The sequence below is a fragment of the Grampus griseus genome (assembly GCF_964374135.1).
Source record: "Grampus griseus genome assembly, chromosome: 3".
Taxonomy (NCBI): domain Eukaryota; kingdom Metazoa; phylum Chordata; class Mammalia; order Artiodactyla; family Delphinidae; genus Grampus; species Grampus griseus.
In genome coordinates, this window is record NC_139019.1 from 147,766,347 (window position 1) to 147,782,839 (window position 16,493).

General features: G+C 52.9%; 1 protein-coding gene across 1 annotated transcript; it reads right to left on the reverse strand.

The window, feature by feature from the left end:
* Nucleotides 1-1,923: 1,923 nt before the first annotated feature.
* NKX2-5 (NK2 homeobox 5) lies at nt 1,924-4,472 on the reverse strand (the record flags this gene model as incomplete). The annotated part of the gene is made up of 2 exons (XM_082651294.1): nt 1,924-2,564; nt 4,142-4,472. 2 exons carry the CDS (start codon nt 4,470-4,472, stop codon nt 1,924-1,926), a joined length of 972 nt encoding a protein of 323 aa, XP_082507420.1.
* Between the last annotated feature and the right edge of the window lie 12,021 nt (nt 4,473-16,493).

Consider the following 16,493-nt stretch of genomic DNA (forward strand, 5'->3'; position numbering starts at 1 on the left):
CTTTACAGCAGAGACATTCAAGTCCGAGGGCCCCGAGCCAAGCTCTGAGGCAGCCTTTCCCACTTCCCTACAGAGTACAGCCCATAACCCTGCAATGGTCGATTGCATACACCCCAGCATCCCTGAATCGCAAGCTGCGTCCAGCTCAGCTCTTAGCGCCTAGAATCTCCTGGCATCTTCCCCTATCCCCAAAGGCAGTGGGGTGAGCCTGAGGAATAGAGGACGGTACAGGCACTGGCAGAGCTGCCTGGTCCCTGGCTCGGTCCCTCCCTTCGACAGAAGGATGGCCCCAGGCCCGGCTTGAGGACTCTTCCCCAGCCTAAGAGGTGCACTGAGTTAGGATATGCCGGGAGCAATGTTTTGTCTTCCACCAAGAGCTCTGGGACCAGGCAGCCAGGCCTGTACTTTCCAGGCAAAATTCAGAAAAACCCACATTCCACAGGAACACAAAGTCCCTGACTCCCTCCCTTTTTCCTCCCTTTTAAAGAATTGAATTAGCTCCTCTTGACTTTGGAGGCTGGCGGTAGATGAGCCAGAGGTAGAGGAGCTTGGAAGTCAGGTCCGAGCCCCTGAGGACTGGCGGGACCTGAGTATTTTTGTTATTTTTATTTTACTGATGAAAAAACAGGGGAAGGCAGCAAGGAACTCCCACAGTGAGCAGGTTTTTAGCTGGATTTCCCTGAGCCTCAGTTTTCTCATCTGTAAAATCTATACAACAACCTTCGTTGGTGAGGACTAGTGCAAAATTCGTTAAATGCTGAGAGGCGGCCAAGTGGGGGAGAAGGGTTCCCTGACTACGTGAATTCATGGGGACCTAACCACAGAAGGAGGTGAGCACGGTCTGCCAGACGCCTCTGTGTGGTCCAGGCTCTGCATTCTGCCCAGCCAAGAAACCGGTGAGGCCGGGCCACGGCTTTGGGCTGGGGAGTTCTGAGGAGCTGGACAAAGGTTTTGGTTCTGGGCTTTTCCATCTATAAAATGGGCTGCAGCATTCTTCTAAGCAGGATGAGTTCCGGTGCCTTCCGATCGCATAGGGCCTAGGTGCCTTTGCCCTCCATTTAATGCCCAGTACCTGGAACAGTGCCTGGTACCTAGTAGGGTTAAGGAGGTGAGGTTGAGACCTCTGGGCCAGTGTCCTCAGTCTCTGAAGTGAGACCCAGAAGCAAACCTCATTTCTACCAGTACTGGCTGTTTGCTCACAGGCAAGTCATTAAACCTCTCCAGGCCTCAGTCTGCTAAACTTTAAAACAGGACCTCCCTTTGTCGGATTCTTGAAGGTTACATGAGCAATCCCAGAAAGCACCTAACATGGGACCCAGCACAGTGAGTCTTTATTTATCATTATTATCAATTTGCTCAGTGAATACCCATCCCTACAACTCAAGGCCGGCTGCCTCTGCCCTCCAAAATTCAGTTTCTGAAGCGCCGAAGCTGAATGAAACACACGGGAGGATCAGCGCACTCTCTTTAATGGGAAGGAGATTCTCATTTCTTACAGAAACAGGTAAAAACATAAATACCGGGGGTGGGGGCAGCGGCAAGGCAGCAAGGGCCCGGGCGCCCGGCCCAGGTTCGAGGAAAGGCGGCCGGATGCTAGGCCTGCCGCGCCCGGGCTCCCAGTCCCAACTAGCCGGTGTTCGGCACACTGGGGATGCCCGTGGGCTCTCGGAGGGCACTCCCGGGGCGACGGCTAAGGCACCAGGCTGCGGGATCACTCACCGCAAGCTCCGTAAACCCGACCACAAGCTCTCCCTCGCGTGGGGACAAAGGCGCACGGGGCAGGTAAAGCTCCGAGGCCTCCGCGGGAGTGAATGTGACATCCGAGGGACGCAGGATCGTGTCGGGAGCCCTCCCTCTCCTCGAGAGTCGGTGCCCTTCTTTAGAGGTGGGATCGGTCGGGGGCGTCCCACACCGGTCCCTTTCCTACCAGGCTCGGATACCGTGCAGCGTGGACACTCCTGAGTTGCCCTGCGGAATCCCGGGGCTCTGCACGGCGTTCAAGTCCCCGACGCCGAAGTTCACGAAGTTGTTGTTGGCGGCCGCCGTAGCCGACTGCGCCGGTGGCGGCCCGGCGGGGTAAGCAGCGGTGCAGCTGTAGCCAGGGCTGCAGGCCGCGCCACCGTAACCCGGGTAGGCGGGGTAGGCGTTATAGCCGTAGGCGTTGAGGCCCACGCCATAGGCTGGCGCGTAGGGCGCCGAGTCCCCGAGGCAAGGCTTGCCATCGCGCACCAACACTGGCACCGCGATCCTGCGCGCTGGCGGCGGCGGTGGCGGGGGCAGCCCCACCAGCTCCAGAGTCTGGTCCTGCCGTTGCCGCTTGCACTTGTAGCGCCGGTTCTGGAACCAGATCTTGACCTGCGTAGACGTCAGCTTCAGCACGCTGGCCAGCTGGTCGCGCTCCGGGGCCGACAGGTACCTCTGCTGCTTGAAGCGCCGCTCCAGCTCGTAGACCTGCGCCTGCGAGAAGAGCACGCGCGGCTTCCTCCGCCGTCGCGCCCGGGGTCGCTCGGCGCTGTCCGCCTCAGGCTTCTCCAGCTCCACCGCCTTCTGCAGCGCGCACAGCTCTGAGGGGGGACAGAGTGGCAGAGAGACGCTGGGTCACAGCGACCCGACCCCCCCGAGCTCCCGCCGGGTGACGAGCCCCAGTGGGTGCCACCCCGTCCTGCCTGGAGCCCCCAGCTTGACTACGGGTCACTCTGCCGGCTGCACTGGGCGCTGCGACTGCTCGGTTTCCGCTCGACAGCCAACATTTGTTGACTGCCTACTATGTGCCGGGCACGGCTCTAGGCACAGGAGGACAAAACAAGACAGGTCCCTGCCCTCGGGTTGGTTCACATTCTGGTGAAAGAGATGGACAGTGACTTAACGACTTCAGGTTGCAAAGAAAATAAAGCCAAGTGATGCGCTGGGGTGAATTAGATTAGGACTACTTTGGTTTGAGAGGTTAACTGAAGGAGACCTAGGCCTCACACCAGGGTCGGTCGCACTATCTCAAAATTACGGGAACCGAAGAAACAGAAGGCCAAGAGGTGTTGGTTTGGTGATCTATCAAAGGCTCCCGTGCAACTGCTGCGGAGATTTTGCAGCGCCCAAAAAGCAGCGGGTGGGCAGGCGTCCCTGGATTCCAACTGAATTTGAATCGGTAGTGACCAATTCAAGCTGCCGTGCCCTCCGGCAGCTGTTCCTGAGGCCTCCCCTCTGCAACTAGACAAACTTTTGTAGGATCACAGAAAGCCCCTCTGGGCTCTCGGCGGCCCTTCAGCCAGTGCCCCCGGCCTCCCCAGGTTCTTGCGGACCCCGCGTTGGGCCACCGTCTCCCCGACGCGCCCTTTCCACCGGCGGGCAAGCCTCCCCCTGGACCTCGGGATGCGCGGCGATCCGGCCGACTTCCCCAGTCGTCTCCTCCATTGCCCCACGCCTTTCGTCGCGCGGCATTTTCTAACTTTTTCCAGGAGAGAACCTCTCGGCCCTGGCCGCGTGGGAAAATTGTTATGGAAAAATAAAGCTGCTAAGTCAGATTCTTGAGAGTCCGGAGTATCCCATTTTAAATTCAAGATCCTTGTTCTCAAACATTCCACTCTCAGGGCACAAAGGAGGAAAGGCCCCAGCCACCCCGGGTAACGGGTGGGCTATAGAAGGTCCTGGACCTGCTCCAATTGTGCGCAAAAGTATGTCTGGCGTGCAGCATTTTGATTTCTGTTTAGCGGTTTTCGTCAGATCCTCAAAAAGACCCTCAAGAGATTAAAAAAAAAAAAACCGATATACAGACTCCCTCTCTCTCCCTCTGTTCTGTCTACCACAAACGGATCGCTCAACTTCAACTTCATAACAAATCCAGGAGCGGGGCTGCCGCCGCCTGGGGCTTTGTTAGGCCGCAAGAAAGTATATATATATTTCTCTCCGGTCTCTTGTTTCTGATCGTCACGATCCAGCATTTCCTCTAAACCTCCGACTGGAAGCGTGGGGCGGGGGTGGGGGGAGACCCTGGCAACAACCTCGCTTCTCACATTCGGAGCACCCTTGGCTCGACCATCCGCCCAGGCACTCGCCTCTCCTCTACCCAAGCCAGAGTTTCTTGGCCGCGAGGTTTGGGGACGAAAGCAACCCCAGAGGGGAGAAGGAGCCTGTGTTTCTTCCTCACCTTTCTTATCGGCTCGAGGGTCCTTGGCAGGGTCGGGGTCGCCATAGGCACGCGGATAGAAGGCGGGGGCGGCTGAGAAGGCAGGCAAGCACTTGGCGGGCGAGGGCGCGGGGCCCAGCTCTGCGCGCAGCTCGGGGAGGCCGGGCGCTGCGGCCTCCGGCCCCGCGTAGGCCTCGGGCTTGAAGGCGGCCAGCATGCAGGAGGCGGGCGCCAGGGTGGCCTCCAGGCGCGCGGAGAGCTCCCCGGCGGCCAGGCTGCGCTGCTGCTGCTCCAGATTCAGGATGTCTTTGACCGAGAACGGCGTGGGCGTGAGCGCGGGGCTGGGGAACATGGTGGCAGCGCGCGTCTCACAGCGCCAGGTGGGCGGCAGAGAGCAGCGCTGCCCACGGCCCCCGGCAGCCTCCCTGCATGGTGCCCGCCGCGCGCCCGCGCACCCGCCTTCCAGCTCGGGATGTGGCCGGGCGGCAGGTAGTGCGGGGCGCAAGGGGCAGGAGAGGCGGGACCAGGACGGAGGAGGGGGGCTCAGCCTGCCATTGGGCCGGGGGCCTCGTTGACAGGAGCGATGAGCACTTTCGGGTCACCTAATATAGTCATACGGCTCAAAAAAAAAAAAAAAAAAATCCCGCTCTGCTTTTTAAAGGGCCCGCAACGCGTTCGGAAGACTCCTTTCGCTCCTGCAGCCTGAGATTTGTCCAAAACATTAGCCTGAAAATCCTACCAGGATGGATGCACAGGAAAGGACCCGATTATTCTCCGAATCCGCCCTTTAGGCCGGGTTGGGTGGATCTGGGATTTGAAGAAATGTTCCTCAGCACCTGAAACAGAATAGGGAAGTGAAGGATTGGGTGAGGGCTGGGGGGACTGAGTTATTTCCAGGAGTTGGAAAGGCTTTCTTTATTACTAACGGTATGGTGTGTCCGACTTGGAAGAATCTGAATAAGAAGAGAAGCATTGGGGAAAGGGTTTGCTCTGGGGCGATGGCAGGAGGGGGCCATTCTGGACAATTTGGGGATTCTGTGTAGTACTCCCTTTGCCAGGAGGCCAGGCTCTGGGGGCTCCTGTGTGAGTCAAGCTGAAAAGCAAGGTGGGTGGTTGTAGGACGGAGGGGCACCCCCTACAGTAGTGTAAGTGTACAAACACAACTCCAGGGGGCACCAGTCACTGCCAGTCTCTTCCCTGAGAGATGACCCTCCCCTTAATAATGAAACAAATCCAGAATCCCGGCAGAGAAACTCAGCTTCCCAGAAGAGAGCTGTCTTCTAGGGTATCCTAGATCCCAGTGGCCTTTTCTCCTATTCTTGAGGGCCCGTCATTCCGACCTCCCTCTTTCCCCTGCCCTCCCTGCCTAGCAGCGAGTCCCCTAGGCCTTTGGCAGCACAAGGGACTCAGGTCCCAGCTCAGGTTTAGTTCTCAGGCAGGTGGGGCTCCTCTGAACTCAACGTGGCCAAGATTTCTCTGGGCCGGCTCCGAGTGGGGCGCCGTGGCGGCGGCCGGGCCAGGCGCATGGGGGGTGGGGGCCGGGGTGTTAATTTTTAGCCCAGGGTCAGTAAAGTAGGGATCTTCTGTCAGAGAAACAAGTAAGTGTTTCCCGGGAGCAAGCTACCCGGTCAGATCCTGCGCTAGCCCACCTCATCCTTCTGGGTCCCTTGGGAGATCTGATGAAAGCTTGGGGGGCCTTCCCCTCACCCCCAGAAAACTGCAGAGAGGCGCTCTATTTTGTGTACAATTTCAGGGAGGATTTGGGCAGACAGAATGGCCCCAGGTTATGGTCTCCGCCTTATCCTATCTCTAGCGATGGCGAGGCTTGTCAGGGGAAAAACGTCGACTTCCCACCGCCCTAGCTTCTGCGGGGAAGTCCGGGTGGAGCGCGCCGACTTTCTGAGAATGGAGACCTGTAGGGCTCGGCTCCTTGCGGAGGGCGAGTTGGGGACCAGGGAAGAAGCGTTTGAACCAGAAGAAAGGCACACAGGGCCAAAGACAACCTAAGGACAGGGCTCAGGGCCTTAGATTCCAGAACGCGCCCTCAAGGCGCCCAGGAAATGCATGAAGCAGGTCCAGAACGTGAATCTTAGGGTGCTCAAGCCTGACGGTGAACCGTCGGTTAGGGCCACCGGGAAGGGCGCCAGTGAAGTCAAGCGTAGGCCTAATGTTGGAACTTTGCCAACGCCTCATCAAATCCACACTCCCGGGACCTGTGGCCTCCGGGCTAGGGCGAAGGAGAGCGGAGCCCCGCGCGGCGGTCGCGGAGGCTCGGAGCACTCCGACCCGGCTTCCAGGCGCCAGCCGTCGCTACCAGGCCCCCACCACCGCGGTGGAATCTCGCTTTAAGTCTTCGAGCCGGGGATCACGGCCGGTTCTGGGACTGTTAGCTTGGTCTGCGTAGAGATTCCTTTTTTCAAATGTGGGGAGTTCGCAAGCCCCAGGAACCCTCCGCACCCGCCCACTTCCCAACCTCCCAACCCGAGTTCTCCCTCGACGGATCTGCAGATCAGTGGCCTCTCTTCGGCTCTACCTCGCCACGGCTTTTGGCCAATGTTACAGTAATTGCCTTCAACTAACCTAGCTTGGGGGCCCGCCTCGCCTTTCAAGAATGTTTTTGGGGAATGGGAGAGGATACCTATCGCCGAGGCGGTGACGTCTGGCAAACGAGCCACATCCGATTCAATTAAACGTCTCGCTGAAAAGAGCTCGGAGCGAGGGTCCTGGGAGCGCTGTTAAGTGAATGGGCTGGCCGGGCGGCTCGCGATGACAGTTTGAAAGATTAGTGTGAGCCGACGCCTGAAATATTACCGTTTAATGGGGGACATTGAGGCTGCATCCGGGATCTCTGTTTTTAGTGTGTGTGTGTGTGTGTGTGTGTTGTAAGAGAGTTCTGGAGGAAGAGAAAAATTCAGCATTTCCTCTGCAAATCAAGGCGGTGAAGATTTATCACTTATTTTTGGGTATGGGGGTTCCTAGGGCTGACAGATTTGTGGGTCAGGTGTCATGAAAAGGGGAGGAAAGAAAACCCTCCATGTTTGGACAAAATCAATACGATTTCAACCGCCCACACCCTCTGTGAATCCGGTAATAATTTCTCTTGGATCTAAAACAGGCCTTAGCGTTGCCAAAAAGAGGAAAACGGGGCAAAACCGGATAAATACGAGTAAAATCAAAATTGGGGTGACCCACGCTGGTCTCTGCAGAGAAATGTCCAAGAGCAATTTCTAATTTTCTTTGAAGTCCTCACAATTTCTGAGTCAGTAAAAACATTTTTGTTTTCTTTAAGTGAAGTTGCCATGGTTGGGGGGAGGGAGGGAGGAAACTTGATTCTCCAGCCCCACCAGGGATGCATCTTCCTTCCCAAGGGCGACTGACCTAACCTGGCCGCCTCTCTAAGCCGCACTTTGGCCAAACTAGCAGGACAAACAAACAACCTTCAGTCCAGAGAAAGGCAGAGAGAGGGAGAAAGACAAAAGGAGCAGAGAGGAGAGATCGAAAATCTATTTCCTTGCCTTTTAAAGAGTCGGTGCTTTAAGATGGGCCAGATTCCAGGATGACTTGAGAGCATTCTACGCACATAAAATATTATTAATTGAAAGCGATCGGAGCGGCCCGAGCCGGCCCCCACTTTCCTGCAATCAGCAGGGTCGGCCGCAAAAGGTATATATGATTAATTGAAAGATAAGCTGGAACTATCACCGGGAATGTCATTAATGCGCCGGGGAGACGTCCATTGGAGACAGGCGGCGTTATCCTCGGCTTTATCTTCAACAACGCCTCGCTCTCGGCCCGCGCCGGGGAAACAGATGGGGGTTTCTGTCTGGGACGCTCGCCCCATGTTTATATTTTGGGAAGAATCGCAACTCGTGGGAGTCCCCGGCAGGCCCCCTGATAAATGAACATTAGCACTTTTTCGGACTACTGTATCAACAAAGGGGCTACGGCGCGGCAATAATTGGCGAGAAAGCAAACAGAGGGCCGAGAGCGCGCCTCTGCTCTTCGTCCGGCTGATGGATGAGCAGCGGCGGCTGCGGTCCGGCTCCCGGCCCTCGCTCCGGCTCCCCGGCCCGGCCGCGGGGCCCCTCAGGCGTCCTGCCTTCCTTCAGGGCCGGGGCTTGAGAGTGGGGGGCGACTCTGGGGGCTGCCGCCCTCGCCTTGGGCTCCGGAAGAGCCCGGGCGGCCTCCGGGGCACCGGATTTTTCCTGCCCGGGACTCGCCTTATTCAGGTTGGCTCAGCAGGTACCAATTTCTTGCTCTCCCACGGCATGAGTCACACGCCCTCGAACGTCTTCGCGCACCCGCTTATCTCGATGGCTCCACAGAAGAGAAAGAGGCTCAGGAAGGTGAAGTGACTTGCTCAAGGTCACACGGACGGAAAGTGACAGTTTCAGGATTCGAACACAGGACTGACTGCAGAGCTGTGAATGTTTTCTTTTCTTGCATGTCGCTGACTCCTAGAGTCATACCAGCTGGTGAGGAAACAAGACGCTACCCCTTCCCCCAACACACACTCCACGCAGCTAGAGAAGAGGACCAGGTTGTTGGACTGGGGATGCTGGGTTCACCAAAACCTTCAACGACACGGGGGCTTCTGGCATATAGTTCGTCTGAGTGAGAGAGAGAAAGAGAGGGAGAAATGTAAGATTCCACCTCCCCCTCTTCCTCCACCTCCTCCAGAATCTCTTCCATTCCGTCCTCTTCCTCCTCCGCCCCCTCCTTCATCTCCTCCTACCGGCCCCCCCCCCTTCTTCTTTGGTAACAACTTTATTATTCATCCATTTAAAGTATACAATTCCATGACTTTTAGTATATTCACAGAGTCGCAATCATGACAAGATTAATTCTAGGACATTTTCATCAGCTCCAAAGGAAACCTGTAGGCTTCAGCCATCAACCCCACACCCTCCCCCATCTCCCACCTCCGCAGCTCGAGGTAACCACTAATTAATCTACTTTCTGTCTCTGTAGATTTACCTATTTTGGACATTTCATACAAATGGAATCATATAATATGTGGCCTTTTGTAACTGGCTTTTTTTCACGTAGCATAATATTTTCAAGTTTCATCCATGTTGTAGCAAGTATCAGTACTTTGTTCCTTTTTATGGCAGAATGATACCCTATTGTATGGGTATACCATATTTTGTTTCTACATTCAACAGTCGATGGACATTTGGGTTGTTTCCACCTTTTGGCTGTTGTGAATAACCCCCCAGTCCACTTCTACCCTAAAAGCGGAGCCTTTAGAGGTCTGGGGAGGATGCTCCTCCCGCCTCCCGCTATAATTAACCCTATCCTTCCCTGAAGGCTGGCTTCATGGGTATGCCAACTGTGTAGCTTCACGGGGCCTGAGCTTAGAAGGGCCCTGTGTTCTGTTGTTGCTGTCTGGAAATTCTTCATAAGTTTTGAACAAGAAGCTCCACATTTCATTCATTTTGCACTGGGCTCCACAAATTATAAAGCTGGTCCTGCTTTCTGGGCACTTTGAGCAGAGCCCTGGAAATACTATCTTCATGTCCCCAAGGCTCCTGTAATCTGCCAGGCTTGTGGCTTCCTTTGCCCCAGGGTCTAGCCTCCTCTAGCCAGCTGGCACAGGCAGGAAGTCCCCTGAGCTGCTTTAAAGGCTGTCTGTCCAAAGTTGCTCAGCCATAAGAAGGGCCTGGAGCCCACATAAGTGGAAAACAGTGGGCAGATCCACCTGGCTGGTGGATTTGCGTGTATATCTGTATGAGTGTGCGTGTGTGAGGGGGTAGGGAGTGAGGGGAAAGGCTTAGAAGAGTGGGCCAGAACTTGCCCCCAGCCTCCAGGTGACTCATAGCCTAGTCACTACTGGAATCTTGGCCTGATTTCTGCATCTGTTTACCCACAGTGACTGGGTGCCCACCTTGCATCAGGTGCTGGTGTTTCACAGCCCAAGACACACAGACCCTGAAGGAGGCAGAGCTGTACCAGAATGAGTACTAGACTGTGAGCCAGTACCAGTACCAGTACTACCAGTACTAGTACTGGGTTCTTGTCTTGCTTCCCACTGATTGGCTGATCTCCAGCACATCCTTTTTCCTTTCTGGTCGCTGGTTTCACGTTTGTCTCCCGGGTGGTTTTTAGGTGTACCTAAGGTCCCTTCCCAGCTGTGCCATTCTGGGAAATGTCCCATGTTGTTACCTGGACTCACCTGGGCAGTGGGGAGGGGTGGAGAGTCATGTTGGTGGTTGTCTAACCTACAAAATGAAACTGGATAAGATGGGAAATAAGGTCCCTACCAATTGTGATATTATGTTCTTTTGGGGAATGCGGTCCGTACAACAACACATATTCCAAATAAAGTGAATATGTGTTACACCACATACATTTAATTCCAGATAGCTTAAAAAGTTAAACTTAAGAAATGAAACAGAACAGTACTATAGATGACTAAAACAATAATTTTAGAGTGTTAATATATTTGGAAGGGTGGATAAGGAGAACTACAGACCTAGAAACCATAAAAGATGAATTGTATTACCTGATGGCATAAAAGTAATTTGTGTACAGCAAAACAAAACCAGAATAGAGTCAAAGAGAAAATGGCACACAGTTTAAGTGCTAGAAATAATGACCAAAAAACCGTCTAATTTCCACAATATGGAAAGAGCTTCCATGAATCAATAAGAAAATGACTCAACAAAGCAATTGACAAATTGACCAAGACTCGCAGAACTTTGCTGGTAGGAAGGAAGGAAGGAAGGAAGGAAAGAAGGAAGGGAGGAAGGAAAAACAGAAGAAAGAAAGAGAAGGAAGAAAGAAAGGAAGAAAAAAAATTAAAAACCACGAGGCAAAGGTTTTCACTCATCAGATTGACAAAGATCACAAAATTTGATAATTACTCTGCCTAGTCACTCTTTCACGCTGTTGATTGGAAGTGTAAACTGGGAAACCTCTTCAACAATTTAGTACTGTCGCAATTAAAAATGCATAAGCCCTTTGTACAAGTATTTCCACTTCTAGGATGGTTCTACACACACATGTATGTTTAGTAAAGTATTTTCATTGCAGTTTTAAATATTTTTAAAGAATCAAAACAAACCCAATATATCTATCTTGGAGGACTGGTTAAAAAAATTATATAGCCCATGGAACAGAATACTAGCAGACTTGAGAAAGAATTAGTTACATTTGTATGTATTCTTAGGGATACTTTTTGAGACACATTAAATATCAAATCAAGATGCAGTGTTTGTGTTTTAAATATGGGCATATGTACATATATGTGGGTTTACGAAAATTTTTTGAAGGGTAAACAAAAGGTAACGAAAACTTCTGGGGAAGAGTACTGGGGGAGGGGGGGATCAGGACGAAAACATGACATTTTAGTACATTTTTAAGGACAATTTCCTCCTTTTTGTGGTTGTTCTTACCATATGCATGTATATTGCCTTAAAGAGATTTTTTAAAAAGCACAATCAAGATAAACTCCAAATAGAGTGAATCAAGTGATGCCTTTAAAGAAGGGGAAGAGAATCCTGGGCTGTGGAAGCATCTAGGCCAGAATTCCCTGGAGTACCTGTTAAAAATGCACATTTATGGGCCTTACCCCTCATCTTGGAATTTACAAATCAATGGTGTGTACGGCTTGAAACTTCAGTGAAATCTCCAGTCTCCGAGAGGGAACTGGAGCTAAGCCATCAGTGGTAGGAAGACTGAGGAGGGTGGTCAGGGGAGCTTCAGAGAGAGGGGAGTGGGGTGGCCAGCACTCGTCCAGCACTATCCAGGGACAGGACCTCAACGGTCCCGATTACCACTCAGCAAATTCACCCTCATGATTTCCCCCTGAACTGTGCTTTGGTCCAGGGCCGTTTTGGGGTCACTGGGAATGTAGCTCCCTCCATTAATCAATGCCTTGGCTTGCTGCTTGAAGGTGCTGTGGGTCTGGTGGCTGTGAGTGGGGCAGTAGATGAGACTGGTGGGAAGGCCTGGTAACCCCACCCAGGTCCTGTCCTCAGGCCAGCAGAGAAGTCTGGCAGGTCCTAGGTTTCCTGGCCGCTGGCCTTGGACCCACTGTCCCTCTGTCTCTTGAGGGTCAGCCTCCAAAACTCTCTCTGAAATAGCGCTGAGTCGGAACTAGATCTGGAATCTGTCTTAACAAGGCCAAAGTGACTCTTCCCTGTATTGCAGCGTGATACATGGAGGTATGTCACATCTGGTTCCCCCAAACAGAGGTGGGACCCTTGTAGTCACTGGTCTCCATAGGGAGGTGGGCCGGGCTCTGGGGCCTCTCTGGGCTCCAGGGACCCTGTTGGCTTGCTTAGCCTCTGGGAGGCCCTGCTTCCACCTCTGGGAGCGATCTCGGGGTGTCGTGCACTCCAAGTTCTGGCCTTCTCCAGGACGCCCAAGGAGCCACCGCATCTTTGCTCCAAGCGGGATAGCTCTCATGGGAGCTGGGACATGACGGCCAGGAAAGGCTCCTGTGGCCTTGCATGCAATTCTCCGGTGGCTGGTCTGCCCTGGGAGTCCTTCAGTCCTCAAGGAGATGACAGCCACCCACACCCACGTAAACACCAGAAAAGTTTTAGGTCCTCATTTTTCGTTGGTGTCTGAAACATAGGAGCAAAAGAACAAATGAAACAAATCTGAACATTAAAGATATTTCCCCTTCCCAAATATTTTCTGTGCTTGGACAGTGCACAATTTTTCTTGTCCCTACAGGGGGGTGTATGAGCATCTTCTGTTCTTGTTTTTGTTGGTTTCCTTAACAATTGTTTTATATTCACAGCACTGAATATCCTAATTATACATTTTGAATAAGTAATACACCGTAAAAACAAAACAACAATGAAAACCCAAAATAAACACGTAAAGAGGGAAATACAATGTAAAGTATTCCAGGCCTCTCCCCAGCCACCCAGTTCCCTTCCCTAAAGACAAAGTTGTTTCCAGGTTTATTTATTTTTAAAATCAACTTTATTGAGGCATAATGTACCTAGAACAAAATGAACACAGTCTAAGTGTACAGTTCGATGAATCGTGACACACGAATAAACCCGTGCAAGGACCACCACAATCAAGCTACAAAAACATTTAAAAAAATACAAAAATATTTGCATAACCTTAAAAGGTTTCCTTCTGCCCCTTCTCAGTTAATTCCCACCACCATCCAGCTTTAAAAAAATATATATCCTTCTGGGGACATTTTCTACAAATTTAAGTCTTATTTATTATACATTTGTTTTTGTTTTTCTGAGAGGAACTACCTTCCGCTGACTCCTTTGCATTTTTTCCCGTCCCCTCCTTTGCACTTTTGACTTGACAGTTTTTGTTAATAGTATCTTTGTGTAAGCCACTTTCTCATGCTTTGTGGGGTATGTTTCTGTAACCGAATTTATCCTGGGTGCCTAGATGTCACACGCTTTAAAACACGTGTTAAGGTTTGCCAGATCGCTTTTAAACTTCCGTTGTCGTTTGGTGTTAATTTCGTGCTTTCTCCTCTGGACCGCAGTCCGCCCCCGGCTGCAAACTGCTCCAGCGAAAACAGCGAGGAGAGGCGGAGAGAACCAAGACGCTGCCACTTGTCCCTCAGGATCCCGTCGCTGAAGGTCACAGCTGGAAAAGTCAGGTGACATTCGAGTCGGATAGACAACGATTCGGAAAACAGTGAAGAGGAAAATGGATTTTCTAGGGCCGGTGAACACCTGCCCGGTGGGTGTACAGCTCGGGAGCCACGGCTTTGGCAGAGCCCTTGGCGTGAACGCGAAGCTTTGGGAAAAGCCGAGCTGGGCAAACGGACGCCTGTTTTCGCGGGGTCTGCAGTGCTGCAGCTTGGGCTGGGGTCGTCGGCCGTGGCTTTCCGGAGAGAGCTTCAAGAGTCGCGGCCAGATCTGTGCGGCCTCCCTGGCTCGGGCCGACACCGTGGCCCCCGGAGCTTCTACCCTGGATCGCTGCGGCCTGGTCAGTGTCGAATTGAAGCTGGCAGTGGGCGATCGAACCTTCCTAGGCCCGCTACCTTTCCTTCTTCCGCAACTTCCTTCCTTGTCTCATCTTCCAGCCTGCTCTGCGAAATGCAGCGACGTTTCCACAGCCCGGCGGAACGCACTGAGAATGCCTAGGGTGCAAATTGTTGCATAGAAAAAAAAAAAAAAAATTCGATTCCGTGCAATTCGGTTCAGTCGATATTTCTTAGGAGTCTCCCCGGCGCATGGCGCAGGGGACCCGGAGGCTAACAAGCTTCGGGATTCCAGAGCAAATTCGGTGTCAGTAGCAGGATATCGCTGACGGCATTCAGCGCTCCCAACAGATTGGCGAAATGCGGGAACGCAGGCACAAAATGAGCGCACTGTAGAGGGCCGTGTTGACGCCTCCCCATACTTTAAGCGTACACATGACAGTTGCAGACATTCAAGCACTTAAAAGGAGCACGATGGAGCGTTTACTTTTGGGACGTGTGTCTGTGGAATACGTTCACAGAGACCAGTAACCCGCCTTGAATGTGCTTACTGGTGCGCTTTAAGTTTGCCGAAACGACACGGCTACACATACACGTACTTTAAGTGCATAGTCACTTTCTTGGTGTGTGCTTTAAGTGCACACGGTCAAAAAAAAATTCAAAGAGTACAGCAAATCATCCTGTGAAATTCCCCTTGCCCTCCTCTCCGCTCTTGCCCTCCAGAGCCGTTCTTGGCACACACGCGGGTGTGCCCTCTGCGGTGTACATGTGTCCCTGCGCCCTAATTGGGCGTCGCCTGTGCAGACCCTCCGTTGTGTGTGGAGAGCTGTGGCCTTGTATCTCTAGGTAGGGAACATCTTTTGTCTCTCTGCAAGAAGCTTTCCTCCGGGAAAGATAAAGTAATCGATAGGGTCTTTTAAATAGCTCCGCGTTTCCTGTCGGGAGAGGAGTATCAGCGCGCGCACCAAATCTGCTCTGGTATGTCACCTTATCTCCCGTCCCCGCTGTTGTCCCCAAACGCCGCCTGTCAAGGGAGACGCCACCCGCATTAGGACCCAGACTGGAGCCCTTCCGCTCGGGGTCACGCGCAGCGCCCTCGGCTAGGCCCCGCCGCCCCTTCGGGGGTCCCGGAGGGTGGGGCGAAGAGGCGGGGGCCAGGATGAAGGTCCGGGGGCCTAGAACTCCCACTCGGGCCCAGGAGGAAATTAACAGGCTGAAATCGACCCGTCTGGGGGAAGACTTGGGGTGCAGATCACTCGCGGGGGAGGGGACGGTTTCTTTTTCCTTTTCTTTTCTTCCAAGGAAATAGTTGTTGAGAGCAGTGCTTTGGCGACTCTGTGGGCAACCTTGCTTGCCGGCATCCGGAGGAAAATCGGCTTTGTCATTTGGAGAGGGCCGCCAGGGCTTCAGGAAGCGCCTGCCCGGCGCCAGGTTACCTTTCGCACTGCAGTAGAGTGAGGTTTCGCCAGCCTCCGGGTGACCTGTGCGGGGAGAGGAGAGAACTCCCAAGCCCTGAGGGTCGGTGGGACCTCCAAATCTGGCCACCGGTCTAGCCTCTGGCGGCGTCACCTGTCCAGCTTACTGCAAGTTGGAGTCAGAGCTGCCTGCAGCCGGGCCTGAGGACAGGGCGCAGAGGAAAGATGCAACCCAGGCTGGTCTTCCAGCCTTCGCAAAGGCCCTGTGGCCGGCCTCGGCTTCCCCTTCCCGTGGTGAACACTCAGCAGAGATCTGCAGGCCAGGCTCCACGCCGAAATGTTTTTAGATGTAGTGATCTGCCGGTAGGCCCTGGGCCTTCTTGGATGTCTAAGCACTGCTACCCTAGTCTCCTCATTTTTCTTTATATATCAAAGTAGGTTTTATCCAGGTTTTTTTTTAAGAAATATAATCCGATAACAATAACAAATACATTTCAATCCCCTTAAGGATGCACGCAGCCACCAACCATCTAGGAAGGTGGGATTCAGACTCCCTTTTTTTCCAGCCCCATAATTCCTTACAGGGTTCCTTTTTTTCTGGGAAGCTGGAGGGGGTGGGGGCGGGGGGGATTTCTTCTTGGCTTCAGTACAGACTTGCTCCCTTCCAACTTGCCCAGCATCCTCAGGATTACTCCACCTGCTGAGAGAGGACCACCCACCAAACCCATACAGAGGAAAATGCAGGCAGTGGGAAAATTTGGGTTCTCATTTATTATGGAGATGAGCAGGCATTTCTGAATCTTCCCATTCTTTAAGAGCTCGGTCTAGGTCTTCCTACTCCCTGCGGGCCTTTCCATTTTATTTTATGTGTAATTAAAAAATACTGAATTTGATTATTATAAAATTGGTTGTGGCAGTGGAGGGGAGACTCTAGCTGTGTGTCTTGCAGGGTGGGTCATAGGTGCCATGTGCTATGTTGAAACTAGCAGAATGTGAACTGGACACTGCCATGCCATCTGTTTGAGTTACACTGGTGACC